The sequence below is a fragment of the Calonectris borealis genome, chromosome 11 (genome assembly GCF_964195595.1).
Source record: "Calonectris borealis chromosome 11, bCalBor7.hap1.2, whole genome shotgun sequence".
In the NCBI taxonomy this organism is placed as follows: domain Eukaryota; kingdom Metazoa; phylum Chordata; class Aves; order Procellariiformes; family Procellariidae; genus Calonectris; species Calonectris borealis.
In genome coordinates this window covers 14,109,065-14,128,697 of record NC_134322.1, presented here as the reverse complement: position 1 = coordinate 14,128,697, position 19,633 = coordinate 14,109,065, and the positions used below count along the sequence as shown (strand labels likewise).

At 38.5% G+C, this 19,633-nt stretch overlaps 1 protein-coding gene across 3 annotated transcripts in view; it reads left to right on the top strand.

The window, feature by feature from the left end:
• The window catches only part of MYO5A (myosin VA), a 97,682-nt gene that overhangs the window by 67,293 nt on the left and 10,756 nt on the right, over positions 1–19,633 (top strand). For 2 of the 3 annotated variants that reach the window (XM_075160088.1, XM_075160090.1), the window contains 13 exons: positions 312–551; positions 1,082–1,330; positions 2,442–2,535; positions 3,223–3,371; positions 4,104–4,217; positions 6,358–6,504; positions 7,275–7,328; positions 8,000–8,227; positions 11,025–11,125; positions 11,677–11,757; positions 13,626–13,824; positions 15,398–15,472; positions 17,414–17,507. In XM_075160088.1, coding sequence (XP_075016189.1) covers positions 312–551; positions 1,082–1,330; positions 2,442–2,535; positions 3,223–3,371; positions 4,104–4,217; positions 6,358–6,504; positions 7,275–7,328; positions 8,000–8,227; positions 11,025–11,125; positions 11,677–11,757; positions 13,626–13,824; positions 15,398–15,472; positions 17,414–17,507 — 1,825 coding nt within the window. The remainder of the gene's footprint in view (positions 1–311; positions 552–1,081; positions 1,331–2,441; positions 2,536–3,222; positions 3,372–4,103; positions 4,218–6,357; positions 6,505–7,274; positions 7,329–7,999; positions 8,228–11,024; positions 11,126–11,676; positions 11,758–13,625; positions 13,825–15,397; positions 15,473–17,413; positions 17,508–19,633) is intronic. The other variant, XM_075160089.1, reaches the window with a different exon arrangement.

The window sequence follows — 19,633 nt, the reverse complement described above, 5'->3', positions numbered from 1 at the left end:
CTGACATCAACACAAAGGAATGCCTGGTTCTTCAGTGTGCCTCCAGTTCTTTCTTTCCATGTTTTTCCTTCTGGTTCCTTTTAATTTTATTCCCTGTCATCTTCCTTATTCCTGTCTTCTTTTCCTCTTCCTTTTTGTTTAAATTAATTCCATATTCATTTCTTGTTACTCTTCACCAGAAGTTTCTCTTTGCAGGCTAAGGTGTCTCTGTGTGTACTTCATCGTTACACCTCTCATTATGGAGTCTGTTTAACTGAGCAGGTGTAGTTTGCAACTCTCTTACCCCTTGTGGTGTTTTTTCTTAACTGTAGATGCTTCGGGAGCACAAGTCTATTATTATTCAGAAACATGTAAGAGGTTGGCTGGCTCGAGTGCACTACCGTAGGACCTTGAAGGCAATTGTTTACTTGCAATGCTGTTACCGGCGCATGATGGCCAAGAGGGAGCTAAAGAAACTGAAGATAGAGGCCCGGTCTGTAGAACGCTACAAGAAGCTTCACATTGGCTTGGAGAACAAGATCATGCAGCTGCAGCGAAAAATTGATGAGCAGGTAAAAGCTCCCTGGCCTCAGGGAAAATAGTTAGAAATCTTGTATTACCTTTCTCAGTAGCACTGTGGGCATTCACCGAAAAATGCACTGAATTTTCATTGTAAGGTATCAGTTCTCTTTTCTGCTGAAGAACATTTATAGAAGAGAAAGGGAGGCCGCAGTAGAACTGGAACAGTAAAGCATCCATTTGTGTCTCTCAGCAGCACTGAGAGAAAACATCTGCTCCCTTAATGTCAGTATTTCATTTGAAGCACGTCAGTTGCTCTGTTTAAGGGGAAGGTGGGGTGATCATGTTTGATGTGTGGGGGCTCCCTGTCTGATTTTAGTCTGGGATGTTAATGTGCAGGCTTAGAGACTGGACTGTTCTGTCACCTCGTGAAGCAATTCTGCAAAAACAGACTGAAACTTTTTGGAAATGGGGAAGCTGCTCTTTTGCTCCTGTGTCTGGGTATATTCTGTAGGGAACTAGAAGGCTCCTTTAAACCAGAACTTCTCCAACAGCTGCTATGTCTGTGTTGTGTTTTGCAAAGAACAAAGAGTACAAATCTCTGCTGGAGAAGCTGAGCAACCTGGAGGTAACGTACAGTACGGAGACAGAGAAGCTGCGGAATGATGTGGAAAGGCTTCGTATGAGTGAGGAGGAGGCTAAGAATGCAACCAACCGTGTCCTCAGCCTTCAAGAGGAGATTGCCAAGCTCCGGAAGGAGCTGCACCAAACTCAGTCTGAGAAGAAGACCATTGAGGAATGGGCAGACAAATACAAACATGAAACCGAGCAGGCAAGTGTGCAGTCTCAGATGCATGACAAGATTTATAGAGGCCTGCTGTCCACCCAGGTTTTGCCCAGGCTTAACTGCTTCAGTTGTGTGGCTGATATTTTTACAGTATTTTTAAGCAATGTTATACTGTACAATCCTAAATAGGCTTGATACCTAAATAACTACACCTATGGTAGAAGAATATACTAAATCTATATATTGCGTGTAGATATATGTATTCAATCTATTCAGATTTTGATATTGAAAGTATTTGCAAATCCAAATACTTGAGCTTCCTCAATTAGTCAGAGGTAGCGCATTCATAAAAAGAAATCGTTTTACCTACCTAGAGAGTGTAATCACATAGGTATCAGAAATCTGTCCCATACACAGTATTCAAAGATACCTGCTTATATCCTACCTAATTTAAACAATTAGCCTACTAAACACATGTATGTGTGCACAGTCTAGTTCAACAGGTTTTGACTAACCCCTTATCTTTGCTTTAACCATGAATATATCAAACAGGTTATTGCCTGTCAAGATTACTTGCTGATAATGGTGCGAGTTTCGAATATTGGAAGAGCCGTTCCATCATTATGTGATGCTGCAGTGATACATTTCAAGATCAGATAAACATAAGGAAAAATACTAATTGATTAAGCAAAGAGAATGCGTAGTAACCATAATCAGAGACAAATGAGTAACTGGCAAACCTGTTAAAGTGGCACAACTTTTGGGCAGAGACAAGATGTTAGATTATGGTGTTACCCAGTGCAATGGAATATACAACAGAACTACCAAATCTGTTCCTATTTTAGGAATATTTCTATTTTAAGGAATAACTTACATCTTTGGGACTTTGCTGAAAAATATTGTGGCACAGTGGAGTGGTTCAAGGCAGTTTTGGCATCTGATCAGAAATGGAGTGCCGAACATACAGGGGAATCTGCAGTGGGACATATTTAAGACGTAATTTGGGAAATGAAGATGTCATAACTTAGTTCACTGATTTCATTCTCTGAGGAAAAGTTTAAGTATTTGAACTCTTACAACAAGGATGTAGTTGCTGTTAGAGCTACTGATGAAAGATGAACTGCATTCTGGGTCAAATATTTTATTATCTCTGTAGCTGGTATCGGAGCTGAAAGAGCAGAACACATTACTGAAAACAGAAAAGGAGGAGCTGAACCGCCGCATCCATGACCAGGCGAGGGAAATAACAGGTTGGCTCTGTTCTCTTCACTCGGGTTTTCTACTTCATGTTACCTTGTAAAGCAACACTCTACTGCGTAGATTGGGCTAATTTGCCTTTGTTTGCATTCCTTTTTAGTGTAATGGTTTCATTCCTTTGTTTTAAGAACTCACATGCATCAGAATTATTTACTATTTGAGTTTCCGTGAAGTCCTAAGGGTTTGGGGTCTTTTTGGTGAGGGTGACTGTTACAAAGCGTTTTACTTTTAAAAAGAAGGCTCTGATATTTAATACAATTAATCTACGTAGACAGCAGCAGAGGAGTGTAACTCTAGATGCGAAGGCTGTGATGGAGGCAGCTGCGATGAGGAGGGTCAGTGTGCTTGAGGCATAACCATCTCACATTTTGCTTTTTACATAACGCAGCACTGGGTTAGTGCCCCTTCTTTCTCCCTCTTGGAATTACTAATGCAAGGTATTAGCAGAATAACTAACTTGACTGAGTGAACCCATCTGTAGTTACCACAATAATGCTTTGGTCCTTCATCTGTTTGGCTTAATGTTTGCCTACAGAAGCACAAATATCACACACCAGCTTCAAACAGCAGACTGTTTCACCATCTGTGTTCCTGGTGCAGACACATGCCATCCAGGAAGGATGCACTGCACGGTAGGTAGATCTGGAGTTCTCACTTTGGATTCCTGTTCTCTGTGGCAGAAACGATGGAGAAGAAGCTAGTGGAGGAAACAAAACAGCTAGAGCTAGATCTGAATGATGAACGGTTACGGTATCAGAACCTACTGAATGAGTTCAGCCGTTTAGAGGAGCGGTATGATGATCTCAAGGATGAAATGAACTTAATGGTGGTAAGTGGCTAAACATCTGAGAAATCAAAAGCTGTTCACAAATGTGTTTAGGCAGAATCTAGTGGTATAAGTTAGTATGTGGGACCTGTCAGCTGTGTGGTGGTGACCTGGACCTGAAAAGAGAATTTGTCCTTTTAAATATTGATTAATTAGATTAACTCAGCCAAAACAAATACATTTAAAATTTGTGATTGATTTTTTAAAAATTTTATTTTTATTTTCACGTTTGTGAAGAAGGCTAAATTTCTGCTGTGACTTTGCTAGTGGTGTTGCATGTGCCATCCGCCCTTATTTTGCCCTGAAGTTACTCACATGTGCTAGGGTTGTTTGTACCACATTCACCCAGTGTTAAATTTTAAGTAGTTCTAGGAATATTTTATGTGTCAGGAAGAAAAAATACTCCTCAAAACAATGTCTGGGAAGTTAGAGAATTGCTGCCTGTGCTTCCTGTAAACAAAGCTTTTCTTTCCCACAAAATTCTGCATTGTTGCTTAATTCTGCTTTCTGCAGCAATCCTTGATGGTGTAGGATCTGACCTGGCTCCATAGATTTGATTGTGAACTACATCTCGTAGGCTTTAGGTGGCATGAGAGACCAGAATCAAAAATCTTTTCTTATAAATTTTGATAGCTGTGAAATAACACCAAATATTACAAGCTAAATTATAAGCTGTGAAGAGACAGTCACAGGGAAACCATACAGTGGTACTGATTTGTTTCATTTGCACTCCAGAACATCCCCAAGCCTGGACACAAAAGAACGGATTCAACTCACAGTAGCAATGAATCTGAATATACTTTTAGCTCTGAGATCACAGAAGCAGAAGACTTACCAATGAGGATGGAGGTAATGTTAAAAAAACCCCACAACTTTTCACTGATCAATGGTTGAACTTATTCCTATCCCTTTTTTTCGTATGTGCTTGTGAACACCATATCCTTATATTGAGATACTAATGCTTCAATCCAACTTTTTCCATTTCCTTTTTGAAAACAGCTCATTCTCTAGTTAGTTGTGGTATGTAAAAAGACTTTGTGAAAGTATGCTTTGAATTCTTCTGTATTACAGTAAACATAGACTAGATACTTGGCCATCTAATTGATTTGCATCTGTAAAACATTTGCTTGCCAGTGTTTGTGAGCACAATCACTTTTTCAGTGGGAAATTCAGAAAACCAGTGAGACTTCCTGAGAAGTCTATACGCTGTATATTCAAGGGTTAAAAGTGGCAAGGTGGCTAGCCATATTCTTAGTAGCTACATGGAATGAGTTCCCTTTTAGAGGTGAGAACCTTATGTTGATTTATTTTTCCTCTATTTCATAGAGACGAATAAAACTCCGAGAACGTACTGTCCCTTTGCAGTGATACAAATCCCAGGATATTTAAAAATTTTCAGAAAGATGACTCTCTTGATTTAGCTAATGAATAATAATCATTAATAATTTGTGGTGCAACTCCAAGCCATTCTTAGTGTTTTCCAAGATAATTTCCCCTTTTGGCCCCTCCCAAAGAAGCAGGACTGCTAACACAGGTTGGTGGTCTGACTGTCCTTGGCAGTTTGCAGATGCAAAGATTTTCCTGCGCGTTCTAGAGATCTTCTTAACTGTGAGCCATCGCACAGCTCTCTCCATTTGCCCTCTGTCCGGGTTAGTTATCTCCACAGTTGCTTTTTACAGGCTGTCATTACTGTTTTTGAAAGCCTCCACAGAAAATTATTTTCTACTAGGGATGCAAATACCCTGACACATTGATGCTGACAAACATTCTATGCGGACTCTTTCATAATTTGCCTTCCCACTTACATTTTTCACCTTGCATAATTGTTTCAGAAAGATGCTCTATCTTCATGGATAATCAGAAAAAGGACAGTGCAACTACATGTGATCAGATTTCACATACGAGCCAAATGTCATCTTTTCCTTTGGCTAGTAGATTTACTGAATTGCTGTTCTAGAGCCAGTTTGGGGTTTTAGAGTATAAATGAAAAAAATTAACTCACACAAGAGTGTGAATAAATGCAGCACTGAGAAGATTAAATCTGTATTTGTTTAACCCCTTAAGATTTCAAACTCCAGTTTGACTCTAGACTAACAATATAGATTAATGATACAAAACCACATTAAAAAATAGGGTCCATCTCAATGTGAACCAGTAAAGCGAGAAAACTCGAAGTCTCTTTTCTTTTTCCTGAGCTGTTGGTGTGGTTTATGACTCTTCCCCTCAACAGTAAAAGGAGATGAAGTGGAAATGGCTGTGCTTCCTTGTCTGCTACAGTCATTAATATTAATTTTCTAGTTCCTTTTCTAGGCTTCAAAATTTTATGGTGCACTTCATAGTAGATGCTTTGATCTTCTTGCTCCATAAAGTACAAAATGGCTGATGGACAATTTCTGATGCACCTTCAGATTACAAATGCTGGTCCTTGCCTGGAAAATAGTGAGAAAGCTAGTGGATTAGGCCAGAACAGGCTGTATGATTAGAATAATAAAAGGAGAAAGGCATAAATGTATCTTCTGGTACCTACTTATGTCACATCCCACTAAATTAACCTGTAAATCTACAATCAGCAGAGAGCTTTCTCTGTGGCTGAAGAACTTACTGTAGAAATAATTTAAAACTTTTAAAAAAAAGCCTCTATTTACAGTTGTTACCAGGTGAGTCTAACCACAGACTTTTTTTTCTCCTTTCCCCCTCCAAACAAGTAAGAATAAAAGGTATGCTTAATTACAGACCTCCTGTCTGCTAGGTAGTCTCTAGTGCTTTCTTTTGCTAGGCTTTAGGCTTAGATAAGTTTTATACTAGTAGATCCTTTTTTGCGTTTGACAGCTGATGAAATATTTTAGATGCCAATAGTCAGCTCTCAGAATCAAGTGACATTTCTGTGTTTCTCTCTTTCCCCAGTCTGTTTCCCGTCCTTACTCACTGTAGTGCTTCCTTGTGATGTGGAAGAGGAATACTTCTTGACTTCCTTCTGTTCTTTCTAAAGCAGGAACCAAGTGAGAAAAAGGCACCATTGGATATGTCTCTGTTCCTCAAGCTGCAGAAACGGGTTACGGAGCTGGAGCAAGAAAAGCAATCCCTGCAGGATGAACTGGACAGAAAGGAAGAACAGGCTCTCCGTGCTAAAGCTAAGGTGGACTCTTTCTAGCTGATCAAATGCTGATGCCAGAGTATTCCTTCTTGTGAAACAATAGTTGTGTGAATGCTGGCTGGCTTTTACTAAATCCTTATCTTCCTCTAGTACTTGCTTTATTTAACAACAAGTTTTATGCCTGGTGCTTAGTACTAGGGACTGGTTATTTAGTTTTCCAAGGTCCTTGAGATCCTCTGATGGAAGTTAACAGGAACAAAAAGCGCTTGGGACTTTACGTAAAAAAAAAAAAAGGCTGTTTTTATTAAGGAATAGCAATATAGAAATTCTAATTCAATGATGGGGAGAATGAGTAATTGTTCATTTTAGGCAGAATAAGTTTCAACCAGGATGCAGAGCCATGTTTAGCAGATTAGACATGTTTAGCAGATTTTATTTGAAATTCTCCTCTGATTTGGTCTCCTGAAGTACTTATAAAAATATGAAATCAGTTTTGGCAATTGTTTCTTATTACTCTTCCACCAGTGAATTTCTTGAGCATCCCAGCATTCATCCTGCTCTGTTTCATTACCAGCAGTGTAATTTGTACATGATTTTATTTATATTAACCAATTATGTGTCATAAATTCGTAAGTAAATGAAAAGAGACAATGCCAATATTCAAACTAAAGCACTCAGCAGTACCAGAATGAGTGTTTTCCAGTTTTATAGGAAAATAATTTCAGCTCCCTTTCCTTTTCCTGCCTCAACTAAATTAAAGAATATACAGGATTGGATTTTTATTTTTCACACTTGTCTGTATTCTTTCATAGGAGGAGGAAAGGCCTCCAATAAGAGGTGCAGAGTTGGAGTATGAGTCGCTCAAGGTAATTCTAAAAAGGAGGTTTCTGTTATTTTCTAGTGAGAATATTGCCAACAATGTTTCAGAATATTAGCTGAGAAACTAGAACAAAAATTCCCCAGCAATCATTTTGTTGTAGGATTGTCCTTTTTGAGGTGTAGGATGTGTGGCTGGGGCTGCAGAACAAAAGATCCCCTAAAACAGGGGGAGTTCTCTGTTGAAACACTTAGTACAGCTTGCAAGTTAACTTGAGAAAAAATAGAGTGATAAATGTAGCCCTCTTTTCCAAACAAATTATTTAAATTAAAACCTTAAACCACTAAAACTGAAAATATTTCCGAATATCACTGAATGATGCAGAATCTTCTAGCCTGCTGACCAGTATTCGTTGTGAACTTTATTTTTTTTGTTAAGGGGAAAATAAGAGGAAAAAAAGATTGGTAATTTTTTTCCCATCAAATCTGTATGATTTGTGTATATGTGTTCTGATTTTGCACTTCAAACAAAAGGTTAGCCCTATTAGTGAAATCCTCCCAGGCTATTCACTGTAGTCAAGAGGCCAGGGATATGGGAGAGATTGATTGATTGGTTGCAGTTACTCATCGTTTTTACCATTTCTACCCATAGTTTTGTACCTGTGGTTTATAGGCATGTTGGAATGCTGCTGGGTGACGGAATTGTCCCTATTTCTTGCAGCGTCAAGAACTTGAATCTGAGAATAAAAAACTGAAGAATGAGTTGAATGAGCTGCAGAAGGCCCTCACAGAAACGCGATCTCCAGAGGTAACTGCTCCTGGCGCCCCTGCATATCGAGTCCTCCTGGATCAGCTGACTTCAGTGAGTGAAGAGCTTGAAGTACGCAAGGAAGAAGTCCTCATCCTGAGGTCTCAGCTTGTTAGCCAGAAAGAGGCTATTCAACCCAAGGTAAATAATAGTCAGCAGTTGCACTGTGTAGTGAAGTTACATTGCATCACGGACATGCTTTATTTCATTTAACGGTGTGCTTGAAAAGGCAGAATAAAATGGTCTAGGTTTGAAAGCCTTTCTAAGAGTAATTCATTGATCCATTGTTAGTGCACAAACTGCAGCAGTCAGAATTGGGAGATTCTATTAATAAATCAATTTTGGGTTTGTCTACCAGCATTCATGTAAAGATATCGTACTGATCACACCAGGCTGGCGTGGTACCGATGGTCTGGCCCCAGACTCCTTTAACAATGCAGAAATAATTCTCATTTGGAGCAGTATCATTTCTCTAGTGAGTATGTAGTTTGACTGGAAAATTTACAATAGTTCTCAGGAATTCTTTTTAATTCATAGTTCAGTAGGAGGTACAAGGAACAATTTCTTCTAAATCTATGTGGGGCCATAAATGATTGCAAATAAATAACATTTCATAAAGATGACCTATGAAGATAGATAAATTCCATATTATTGCTTGATAGGTGCTGTGTGGTTTTGTTGAGAAGAATAGTTTACAGCCACTGAAATGCATATCTTCTAAAAAACTCTAATTCTGGTGAGATACTTAGGGACGTAATAGCTTTGAAAATAAGAGTCATTCAACCTGAAAAGGTATCTCGTAAATCCAGGAACTAGTCATTTCCACTGAACTGAGCTATCTAGTGTTTCATAACTGCAGCAGGGAATGAACAGATATGTCATCTTTCCTTTGCTGCTGCAAAGTTATGTTTATATTTGTCCTAAATAAATTGAAAGTCTGTGATGCATGAAGGTGTACATATCTTGTTTTAAATGATTAATTGTAAAGAAAACAAAACTCGTTTTTCTGTAATATTTAGAACATTGTAAATAAATACTTGAATAGTAAGTCCTTGAATAACTTACTGTCAGCAATGGTGGGATACGAGTGTTGTTTCTACAGCAGTTATGAGTATGAGGGAAATACAAAGGTGACCGGTGAGACAGCTAACAGCCAGTTTGCAGATAGCTTCTGCTTCTTAGGTTGGACAGCTGCAGCACAGACAGATTTTTTTTAATGATCTGTTTTTTTTCTTTCTTGCCTACCAATTTGATTGCCAGGAGGATAAGGTACACATTTTCTTCTACAGTTATAAACCAGAACTCTGAAATGCTAAAAAACCCCTCAACAGTACTTGAGCTGTCATTTCCCTGCCTCTCATAAGTAACCTACATGTATTTGAAGTTGTTCTTGCACTTTACTTTGCTGTTATTGAAAAACCTTTCTCATTATCCTATATCCCCCGTGTCCCCATCTTCCCACTCCGCACAAGGGAACAAGTTATTTCAAAACAAGCAGATTTAACAATTTTGAACTGTTGGTTTATGGTAATCTGAACATGAAAAGAAAGACTCAGGAACTGGTCTAGTCAGATCAATCAGTGTATCTTGCTGAGTGTGTTAGGAGAGTAAGAGCAGCACTGATTCAGGAATCAGATCTTTATTAACTTGCAAAATCCATAAATTTCACAAAAAAAAAGTCTGTGGTATGAAGAACTCCCTTACTTTATAGTGTTTTTTATCCTCGGCATGCAACAAACATTCAGGATTCATGTTGTGATTTGTAGATATTAGATAGGAATTGCTGAATATTTGATTAGAAAATGTAGTTGAACATGTAGTATTTAGGAGTATGAGAAAATGAACTGACTGTAAATGAATGCTGTTAATTCCAGTATTACAACTACAGCAGGTAGGGTATTCTTGAAGATAGAAGAGTAATTAGCATTTCTTTCCATCAGCACAAAAATAATAAATATGTTCAGACTGATAAAGCTTGATAGATTGGCAGGTGAGATACCACAGTTTTACTGTGTAATAAAATAATAGTCGAAAAATCACAAAGATCTCATAGGATGTTGGGAATAATTCTTTGAGGAGCTTATATATTTTACTGGTTTTCATATTAGATAACATGAATCATACTAGGCATAGAGACCTATGATCCAAAATTTATGTCCACAAAGTTGTTATTGTAAATATTTTGCAAAATTTTACTCAGGAAAATAGCATTTGATTGTTTTGAAAGTCAAAAAGAAAAGTCAGAATTCCATCCCTTATGTTTATTAGAGTGGTTCCACTGTAATTATTCCACAGCAATGACTGAGATCAGACTGGCCAAAATGACTGTAAACATCTGTTAAGTATTTTAAGTTTTACTGAAGAAAAAGCAAAAGTGCTACAGTAAACATTCAAAACTGAAACAAAATGGTATTATGATGATATCCAACTTAAAAAATCTCAAGCCCTTGTAAATTATTTCCTACTTTGCCAGAGTGCTTAAAATATATATGAAGTGAGGAAGAGACCTTATTTATGAGATTTGAAAGACTGCATGTAATGCCATGTCTAAGAAATATGAAGAGAATTAAGCTTGCAAAATTATGCTTCTTCAGTTTCAATATTAGCAGCTGTTCCTGGTAATTTGAAATAAAATGCAAATTCATCATTTCATGAAATTTGTTTTGTTCCTTTCACATGATGAACAAATGAAAAGAGGTTAACACATGTACCCGCTTATTAGACAGACTGATATTTGACCATGTTGCATGCATTCATTTTAAAAGATACACCAGATGGACATAGAAATTATGGACCAACCTCCTGCTCAGGTACCCACACTAATTTTAATGTGGCTACTCAAGGATTGGTGTTCCACGTGGATAAAGTGACAAAAACATGGATTCAAAGAACAATTACATTGTTAAATTTACCCTGGAAATCATCATTCTTTTTCCAGAATACCATGACAGATTCTACAATCCTCTTGGAGGATGTACAAAAGATGAAGGACAAAGGAGAAATAGCACAGGCGTATATTGGACTGAAGGAAACAAACAGGTACAAGTTTTCTTTATTTAATCTATGATCAATTGTGGTCTGCTGTGACACACTGTGTATATCATATTCAGTAAGTCGCATCCATGTAAGTCTAGATACTTAGAGAACACTTGTAGTTGGGGTTATAATTTGATTTGGTTAGTAAAATTGCTGTATGCAATATTTGAAAGGATTAGGAAACAATGGGGAAATGCAAAATCAAGCTTCCTGGATTTACATCTTCTTAGCCTTTAATTGCTACATTGCTCAAACTGGGTGCCATTCCCCATGCTGTTTTTTACCTGTTGTCCAATAGTCGTCACAGTAGTCTGTCATAATACATGTATTGTAACAGCATGAAACGCTGTAACTGGTTGGGCTAACACCGAGAACTGAATTTCGTCATTAAGAAGAAATACGTATAAAGAAGAGACGTAATTTGCTAAGTTGTTTTAAAGCATTGTTTGTTTCTCTTTTATAGTAACTGTAATTTAGTGTGTAACGTCCTTAACATGTCATCTCATCACCATCATGTATCTCTCTTGTATTTTTTTAAAAACTTTTCTTGAAAGGCAATCTCCCCAGGACTATCATATGCTGAATGAGGACGGAGAACTTTGGCTGGTTTATGAAGGGTTAAAACAAGCCAACAGGTTACCAGACTTCTCAGAATGTTTTTTTTACTTCATTTGCATCTTCTTTTCTAGCTACCTGTGCCCCTTGCTATGGGTTTGCTTTAGCTACAGTATTTCTATTGCTTTAACAGCTAGAAAAAAATTTATCACAAATTTTAAAAATTAAAGAGTTCCCTCCAACTTAGTCCCCAAACCTTTCTACTTGTCAAGTTTTATCATTTAAAAAGTTAAGATGGCGGCAACAACTAATACATAATTCATAAGAATACTTGCACAAAAACAGCCTGTAAAATACCAGAAGCTCCACAACTGGAAAAGATTTGTAGCCGTGTATTATTTGTGCCTTTACGTCATGTATCAAAATTAATGTCCCTTACAGTTTTTCAGCCTAAAGAAGTACAATCATTTTGGTAATAAAACTACTGTTTGAGTAGCTTCAGCGTACTCTTAACTTTCAAACAGTTAGGGGTCCTACTCTCCTTGTTGCAATTCAAGTTCAGTAAATTGAACATTCTTCTCCCACGTCTCTCTGTGCAAGATGCGAAATGTAAGACACAAAATAACCAACAAACAGAAGTAATCTTTAGTTCATCGTGGTGCTGTTCGAGCCTCAGTGCAATCACTGCAGTCTCTGCAAAGACTGCATGCTGGTCATGTAATGGGCGAGATTCACTTGTTAGGAAGTGCAGTTCTGGCTCTGTGTGCACATCTGGGCTGCGTATCCATACGTGTGTCCCAGACTTCCAAAGTGGTTCCTAGTCCTGCACTGGCAACTAATTCAATAGATCAGCAGTGCTGATCTTCTTCAGTATACACATTTGGTAGTAGTAACTACAGAAGGAGGTATTTTGCAATGAATGCTACTAACTCAAGTCTTTCCTTTTCTTGTGCTAACAAAGTCTACACCTAACATTGTTTTGTAAGCCTGTGAAGCTCTAACTTAGAGCAAGTGTTCTGCAGAGCAGGATGTGAGTGTTTGCTCTGCACTCTTGTTTCTTGTCCTAGCACTGTAGAGACAAGAACCTTTACATTAAATGGCAGAGCAATGCAGGTAAATGACTATCTGCCCTTGCGTGCTTGATCAGTCTAGTTACTAATAAATGTGCCTGCCTTATGCATATTTAAACCCTCAAAGATTGTCTAATTGCACACTAGTAGTCACTGGTAATGTCATTTCCTGTGCGTGTATGTACGAAATGATGAGTCAGAGCACTTGGACAGTGCCTTGCGAGCAGGGGAAGATCCCCACAGCGCTGCTCGGAAGGAGGCTGGTACGTGTTATCCCCATTTCACATGAGAAGAATTTGAGACGTGATGTGCCCAAGGGGAAAGAGCGAGTCAGTGGTGAGGATAAAATAGAGCTCCCGGATCCCAGTCCTGAGTTTGGTTCTGTTGTTAACCTTTTGTGCACTAATGACAACCCTCTGCAAAATGTTGGTTTTAATGTAAAAATAAAGATTATTTGTGTGCATTTGCAATTAAAATGGTTTCTGACTGAACAGAGTTAACTCTAAAAAGATTTTCCTTTGCTAATATTGCAGGGTCCTAGCTTAAGCGAACACGCTGTCTTCTTGGTTAGAGGTAAAACCTCTTCAAAGCCCCTTTAAAAGCAGTGACAAAACACGGCACCATACACAGTATGTGTTCAATCACAAAGGAAATGCAAAGCAGTGTCACAATTAGTTTCTTTCCACTTTTTGATCATGCAAGCTTAATTTAATTAGAAGGCATACTGAAGGGTTTAAAGAGTACTCTGCCTTTTTCATTTTCCTTTGCAAGCCATGGCTAATTGTTCCTGAGCAGCAGCTAAAGCTTTACACTCCCTCTGAGAATCGGGGATGTAACTTTCTAAGTGTGTTCACGCAACTGTTGCTCAACTTCTTTAGGCTGCTGGAGTCTCAGCTTCAGTCGCAGAAGAAGAGCCACGAGAATGAACTGGAATCGCTGCGAGGTGAGATCCAAAGTCTGAAGGAAGAAAACAATCGCCAGCAGCAGCTCCTAGCACAGAATCTGCAGCTGCCTCCAGAGGCCCGCATTGAAGCCAGTCTACAGCATGAGATCACCCGGCTGACTAATGAGAACTTGGTAAGGGAAATGATGCTGCAGGAGCAGGCTAGGGGACTTACAGACTTGCTGCACCTGTAAGTTCTTATCAGTTTTCAGATGGCAACCTCCTGCAAAAAATTGCATGAGTGCAGTGGTTCTTTTGTAGGTAAGCTAATGGGAGAGAGAGACTTATGATTGCTGATGAAGTAATAACGTTCGGGGAATTGGTGGCATGGAGAAAGCTTGTGGATGCCAGCTTTCAGCTGATGAGCTTAATCATTGCTAAATAGAATGATTGATATCCAGGGAACTCATAAAAAATATTAGTGCCAAGTAGTGGTGTTTCCTCTGGAATATATTAGTTTGTTTATTTTGTGGAAAAACTCTGATGTAGTTCTTCAAATATTTAATGTCACTTTTCTTCCCATTTCCGTCCTCCCTGCCTGAAGCTACACAGATAATCCACTGTGTTATGAGCTCCAGCTATTCAGTACATTTTGAAGAAAGAAATAGTTCCAGAAAAAGAAACTTTGTTAGAAGTCACTTAGCTAATAATTGGTATTCCTTGTTTACTGCACAACATTTTTGTATGAAGGAAAGATGAGGTGAAAGTCCTTACCTTTCCCTGCAAAGGAGTATGTTCATCATACTGCAGGCTAGTTCAATTCTGGGGAAATTTTCCAAAGAGGCCAATGTTGGAATATCGTTGGCTTATCACTGTTTATTGGTAAAGGGAGCCGTGCCACTTAGGAAGAAAAATCCTAGCTCCGAGTGTCATTGCTTCCTCTAAACAAGCCAAGGTGTAGTCTCTCCTGCTTATGTATGTTACAGAAGTTATCGTTGTTGGGCTCTTGTCTTCATACCAAAGGTTTTGAGGAAAGCATCAGATAATTCAGTAAACAGATCTTGGAAAACTGATTCAAAGTGTATTATAAGTTTGCCTCAGCAGCAGTTGTCTCCCACTGGCAAAGGTGAATGGCGAATGTTTCCATCTCTGACAGCTCCCTCCTGCTGCTTAATCATATGTTATGATTTTTAGCCTTTTTTCCCCCCAGGAGACCTACTCATCACATTCTGTGTTCCCAAGACAACACACAGTCATGTAATTACATCCCAGAGGAGCTCTCTTTATTTTCAAATACAGTGAATGTAATTTTACTTGTTAAATATAGACTCATTCCTTAGTATTTCACTTCTGATGTTTGAGTATTGCAAGTCCACTCCAAGTTGCGAATATGCTGCTTTTCCACTCCTAGCCCTAGAGTGGAACTAATTTACAGGCTTTCCAGGTGTGATATTAGAATTGCAGTATTCACTGCAATCCCATCTTGATTAGCATAAGAAAATGACCTGTCCACTTCTCACAAAGGTTATATTCCAGGCTTTCATGGTATTAGTGCTGCCCGTTTTTAAAAGATCTGACTGTTCTGCAACTCAGCTACATCAGCCTCTCGCGGGGAGAAGCTGGAGTAAGCACCGCACCTAAGGACTAGACTACCTAAAAATTAGAGATTCTTGATCTTGTTTTAATCTGATTTCATTTATATAGTGCTTACTGAAGTATCAGTGTCTCAAAGGCAGGGGAAAAACTATCCTGTACCTATTTTTACAGTTTTATGAGGAGTTGTATGCAGATGATCCCAAGAAGTATCAATCGTACCGGATTTCACTTTACAAACGGATGATTGTATGTAGATCACGTGAATCCTGTTTCTCTGTTGTCTCGTTCGCTATTTCTGGAGCACTAATTGAAAAGCAGGCTGCCTTCCTTTCTCCCTTTCAAAGGAAATCCCCTGCAGAGAGCTTCACGATGCCAATTACTTCCCTCACTGCTTTTTTTGTTAGTCTTAGTGTCCTCTGTGTCATCTGTGTCTCTTTTTGATGCACAGTTTTGTTACTAATATAAGTCTTGTACTGTGACCAAAGCAGTTTCTTTTTGAATACTACTTAATACTGCCCTGAAAAAGAGGTACATGATGCAAAAGCTGCTCAATTTTCAGAACCACTCTTTGCTTTGAAACTTTGATACATTTAAATTCAGTTCAGCAAAATAGAGGCCTGATCATACAGATACTTACAAAGGTGAATAATGCCTGCAATTGTGAGTAGCCCAGTCTTAGCCTGAATTTGGTCATAGATCTCATTACAGTGCTGATATCTGGAATGCATAAATCTATCAGAATCAAAATACATAACCTTTTAATATTTTTCAAAAATGGAAAGTCTGAAGGATAACATTGGAAATAATACTATATTTCCATAATAATTAAAGATAACAAATTGAGATAGCACCATATGTAATCTTGAAAGAATATAGTTTATGAGATTCCAAATCTTAATGAGATGTGAAATCTGTTCCACTTGTTTAGAGGAACCATAGAAAGAATTTTTTTCCTCCTCACATATTTGTTGTTCAGAAATCATATCCCTTTACTGATATTTTCAAAACAGTCTGTTGGACTTACATCTATTTTTTTATTATTAATTTCAGTAGAAATTATTATACCTGATGATAAGTATATTGTGTTATTAACAGGATTTCTTTTGTAATATTGAACACAACTTTGAAGATGAAGCATGGGCTTGATTCTGTTCTTTCAACAGTCCTAATATCTTACTGCTCCAGTATATTATATTAGGTTGTAAACTCTTTACTACATCATTGAGTGCAATTTTGTGCCTAATTCAAATTCATTGCCAATGCTGCACTAATATTTTTCAGTACTTTTAGGAAAGGTGTAGTTTCCCAGATGATGCTTTTGATGCAAGGAGCTCATAGTCTCTTACGTTAAGCATTTTTCTTTTAAGCTGCTTTCAAACCCTTAACCTGGAATGGCTTTCAGTTTTTTTGAGCCTGAGGTTTTGCTTCCTTTAGAAAGACTTCCCCTTTTTTAATTACATGATTATTTCATGAATGCACTACCATAGGTCGCAGAATTATTCAAAGATAGATTTCTGGGGAGTGCTTCTTTGAAAGGAAAATACAGCTTTCTTGCAGGAGTAGGACTTTTAGGTGCTAGGTGTTGTTCAGGTACAGAACAAAAAGATGTAAGACCCCAGTTTCTGTCTAAGGAAATGTGATGACAGCAAGGGAGATGGAAGAGAATTACAAGTGATGATGTATGTTTGGATGTTTGATGATTTTGGTAAATTTGAGTGCAAGTTACGGTCTTTCTGCAGATCTCTCTCTCGTAGTCTTATAAAATGGATAGGTCTGAATAACGAGTCAGTCCTGAAGGCATGAATAAATGATGCAGAAATACAGCCTAGCTGTTAAATAATAAAGAAAATTACTTCCGTGAGGCATTTGGAAGAGCAGGGAGAAAGCATTAGGGAGATGTGTTTGCAGCAAAATGTCTTCTGCCGTAAGAGCTGACCTAGTTCTGAGTGTCTGCAGAATATACCTGCCTGAGAGCTTTGCCTTTGTCATGCTACACATAACTTAATAATAGTTGCAATATTTGGCTTGTGTTATAGGCAGCGTTCCAGCTTGCAAACCTCAGCCAGAGGATGGCACCACTGTTCAGCTTTCCTCACCGCCTTGTAATTCTAACAGCACTGATTTTGTCTCTGTCACACATTATGGCACTTTCTCATATCTTAATCTTTCTCTCATTTTAATTTACAGGATTTAATGGAGCAGCTTGAAAAGCAAGACAAAACTGTTCGCAAGTTAAAGAAACAGTTGAAAGTATTTGCTAAGAAGATTGGTGAACTTGAAGGTACTTTTATATTTTGAGAGGAAGGAAAAAGATTTTGGTTTACTTTTTATGATCCCGTTGTCATCACATCCATCTGTCTTAGTGGTCGGGAGGGCATGAGGTCTTCAGTAGCATTAGCCTCTGTTAACTGATTCCAGAAACAGGAGATGCACTCAGAGCTCTGTGTGTTCCTTTATAAACCTTTAGAACATTTGTCATGTTTTGAAGCAATAAGTAAAAGGAGATTGATGTTCCTCTGAAGGCAGAAACCATTGAAACATAAAAGAATGTTACCTGGCCTATTTGTGTACTCAAAGACAGTATCTGTTTTTGTAAAGACAAAAGCAATACTAAATACGAACCAGGCAGAAATAATTTAGCCAATTTTCCTTTGTGAATTTCTGTATCACTGGTGCCAAGAATGCTGAGACTGTCTTTCTCCGCTTGAGGTTTCCTTTCAGAGCTGCTGGCCAAACTTGAATATGAGAATGCTGAGATACGGACTAAGCTAATTTTATTTTTATGAGCGTCAGAGTGAGTTGCCTTAGGATCTTAGGACTGGTGAGACTGAGAGCTTATTATGTGTCTGCATAAGTAAAGTAATTTTAATTGCTAAAAGCAATTAATAATGTTACAAAGTTGAAGTATGAATTTGTTTTTAAATAATCCTGGTTCTAATCTTTCATAAGCTTTTTATGGTCATCTGCTTCCTCCAGAAACAAGCTCACTGCCTAATGAGTTGTTTTATTGAGTACTGAGATTGAAATTAGTGACTGTGTAGTCCTCGGTGCTTCAGTGTTTGAAAAGAACAGTGATACCAAGTTAAACCTGGATTAACAAGAGTATATTATCCTTTAACTAGTGGCAGCTCTCCTCAAACTCCGGTTTGGATTTCTGCATTTTCTATCCCATTTGACAGGTGCACACGTTTAGCACACTTACAGGATGTGCAATAGTTTGTAGAGATTGCATGCAGCTAGGAGGGGTGTGAGAAGAGGATGGAGCTTTCATGTGATGAAGCCAAGTTTTGCTTTTCAAAAACAAGCGTGCAGCTAATCAAGTGGAGTGTAGGTGTTGAATGTGATACCATGAGGCACTGTATGCAACAGGGTGGATACTTCATATATCCTTTTGAAAGGTTACTCAAATTAAGGTTGTTTTTAGAAGTCTCTGAAGATTGTCTGGTTATTATTGTGGACAAAATCACAGTAGTATTCATACAAAATACGGAGTGGGAAAATGTTTCTGAAAACGTAGTTCAGTCTATTTATTACCTAACTAACTTAGAAAGATGTAGTAGGTCTGGCTGGAATGGAGTTAACTTTCTTCATAGCAGCCTGTATGATGCTGTGTTTTGGGTTTGTGGCTAAAACAGTGTTGGTAACACACTGGTGTTTTGGCTGTTGCTGAACAGAGCTTGCACAGTGTCAAGGCTTTCTCTTTTTTCCCACTCTGCCCCCTCAGTGAGTAAGCTGGGGCGGGTGGGAAGGCACACAGCCGGGGCAGCTGACCCGAACTGTCCAAAGGGATATTCCATATTCCATGCCACCCAACGTCGGGAGCCAGAAGAGGGGCTTTTTGCATACAAGGTGGCTGCTGTTTGGAGGCTGGCTGGGCATCGGTTCCCCTGGGGCGGGGGGGCATGAGTGATTGCCTTTGCTTTGCTTCTCGCCCACCTCCTCTTCCCTTCACCTGTTAAACTTCTTTATCTCAACCCATGAGTTTTCTCACTTTTGTTCTTAATATTTTCTCCCCTGTCCTGCTGGAGGGCTGGGGGGAGCTGAGCCAGTGTGGGTGTGTGGGTGCTTGCCTGCTGGTCAAGGTAAACCTACCACAATAGGTAACAAACACCAAGCTTGAAAAATACTGGCATTTTGCAGAACAATTAACAGTGACCCTTGCAGTATTAATCTGGGATTAAGTGATTAATGGCTATCGCTTCGCCTTTGTGCTTTTATATGATAAAATCCAGGAAATCAGCATAAGTCTGTATTAATGGATGCCATTCACACACTTCCACTGTTCTTCAAAGGAAGAATGCTACCCCAAGATACATTTATCAACAATCTGTCTTTTTGTTTAATGTGAGTTTTGTTGCTAAGTGTTGCCCTGAACCAAAGAAAAACATTTCTTAGTTCTGTGTGCTG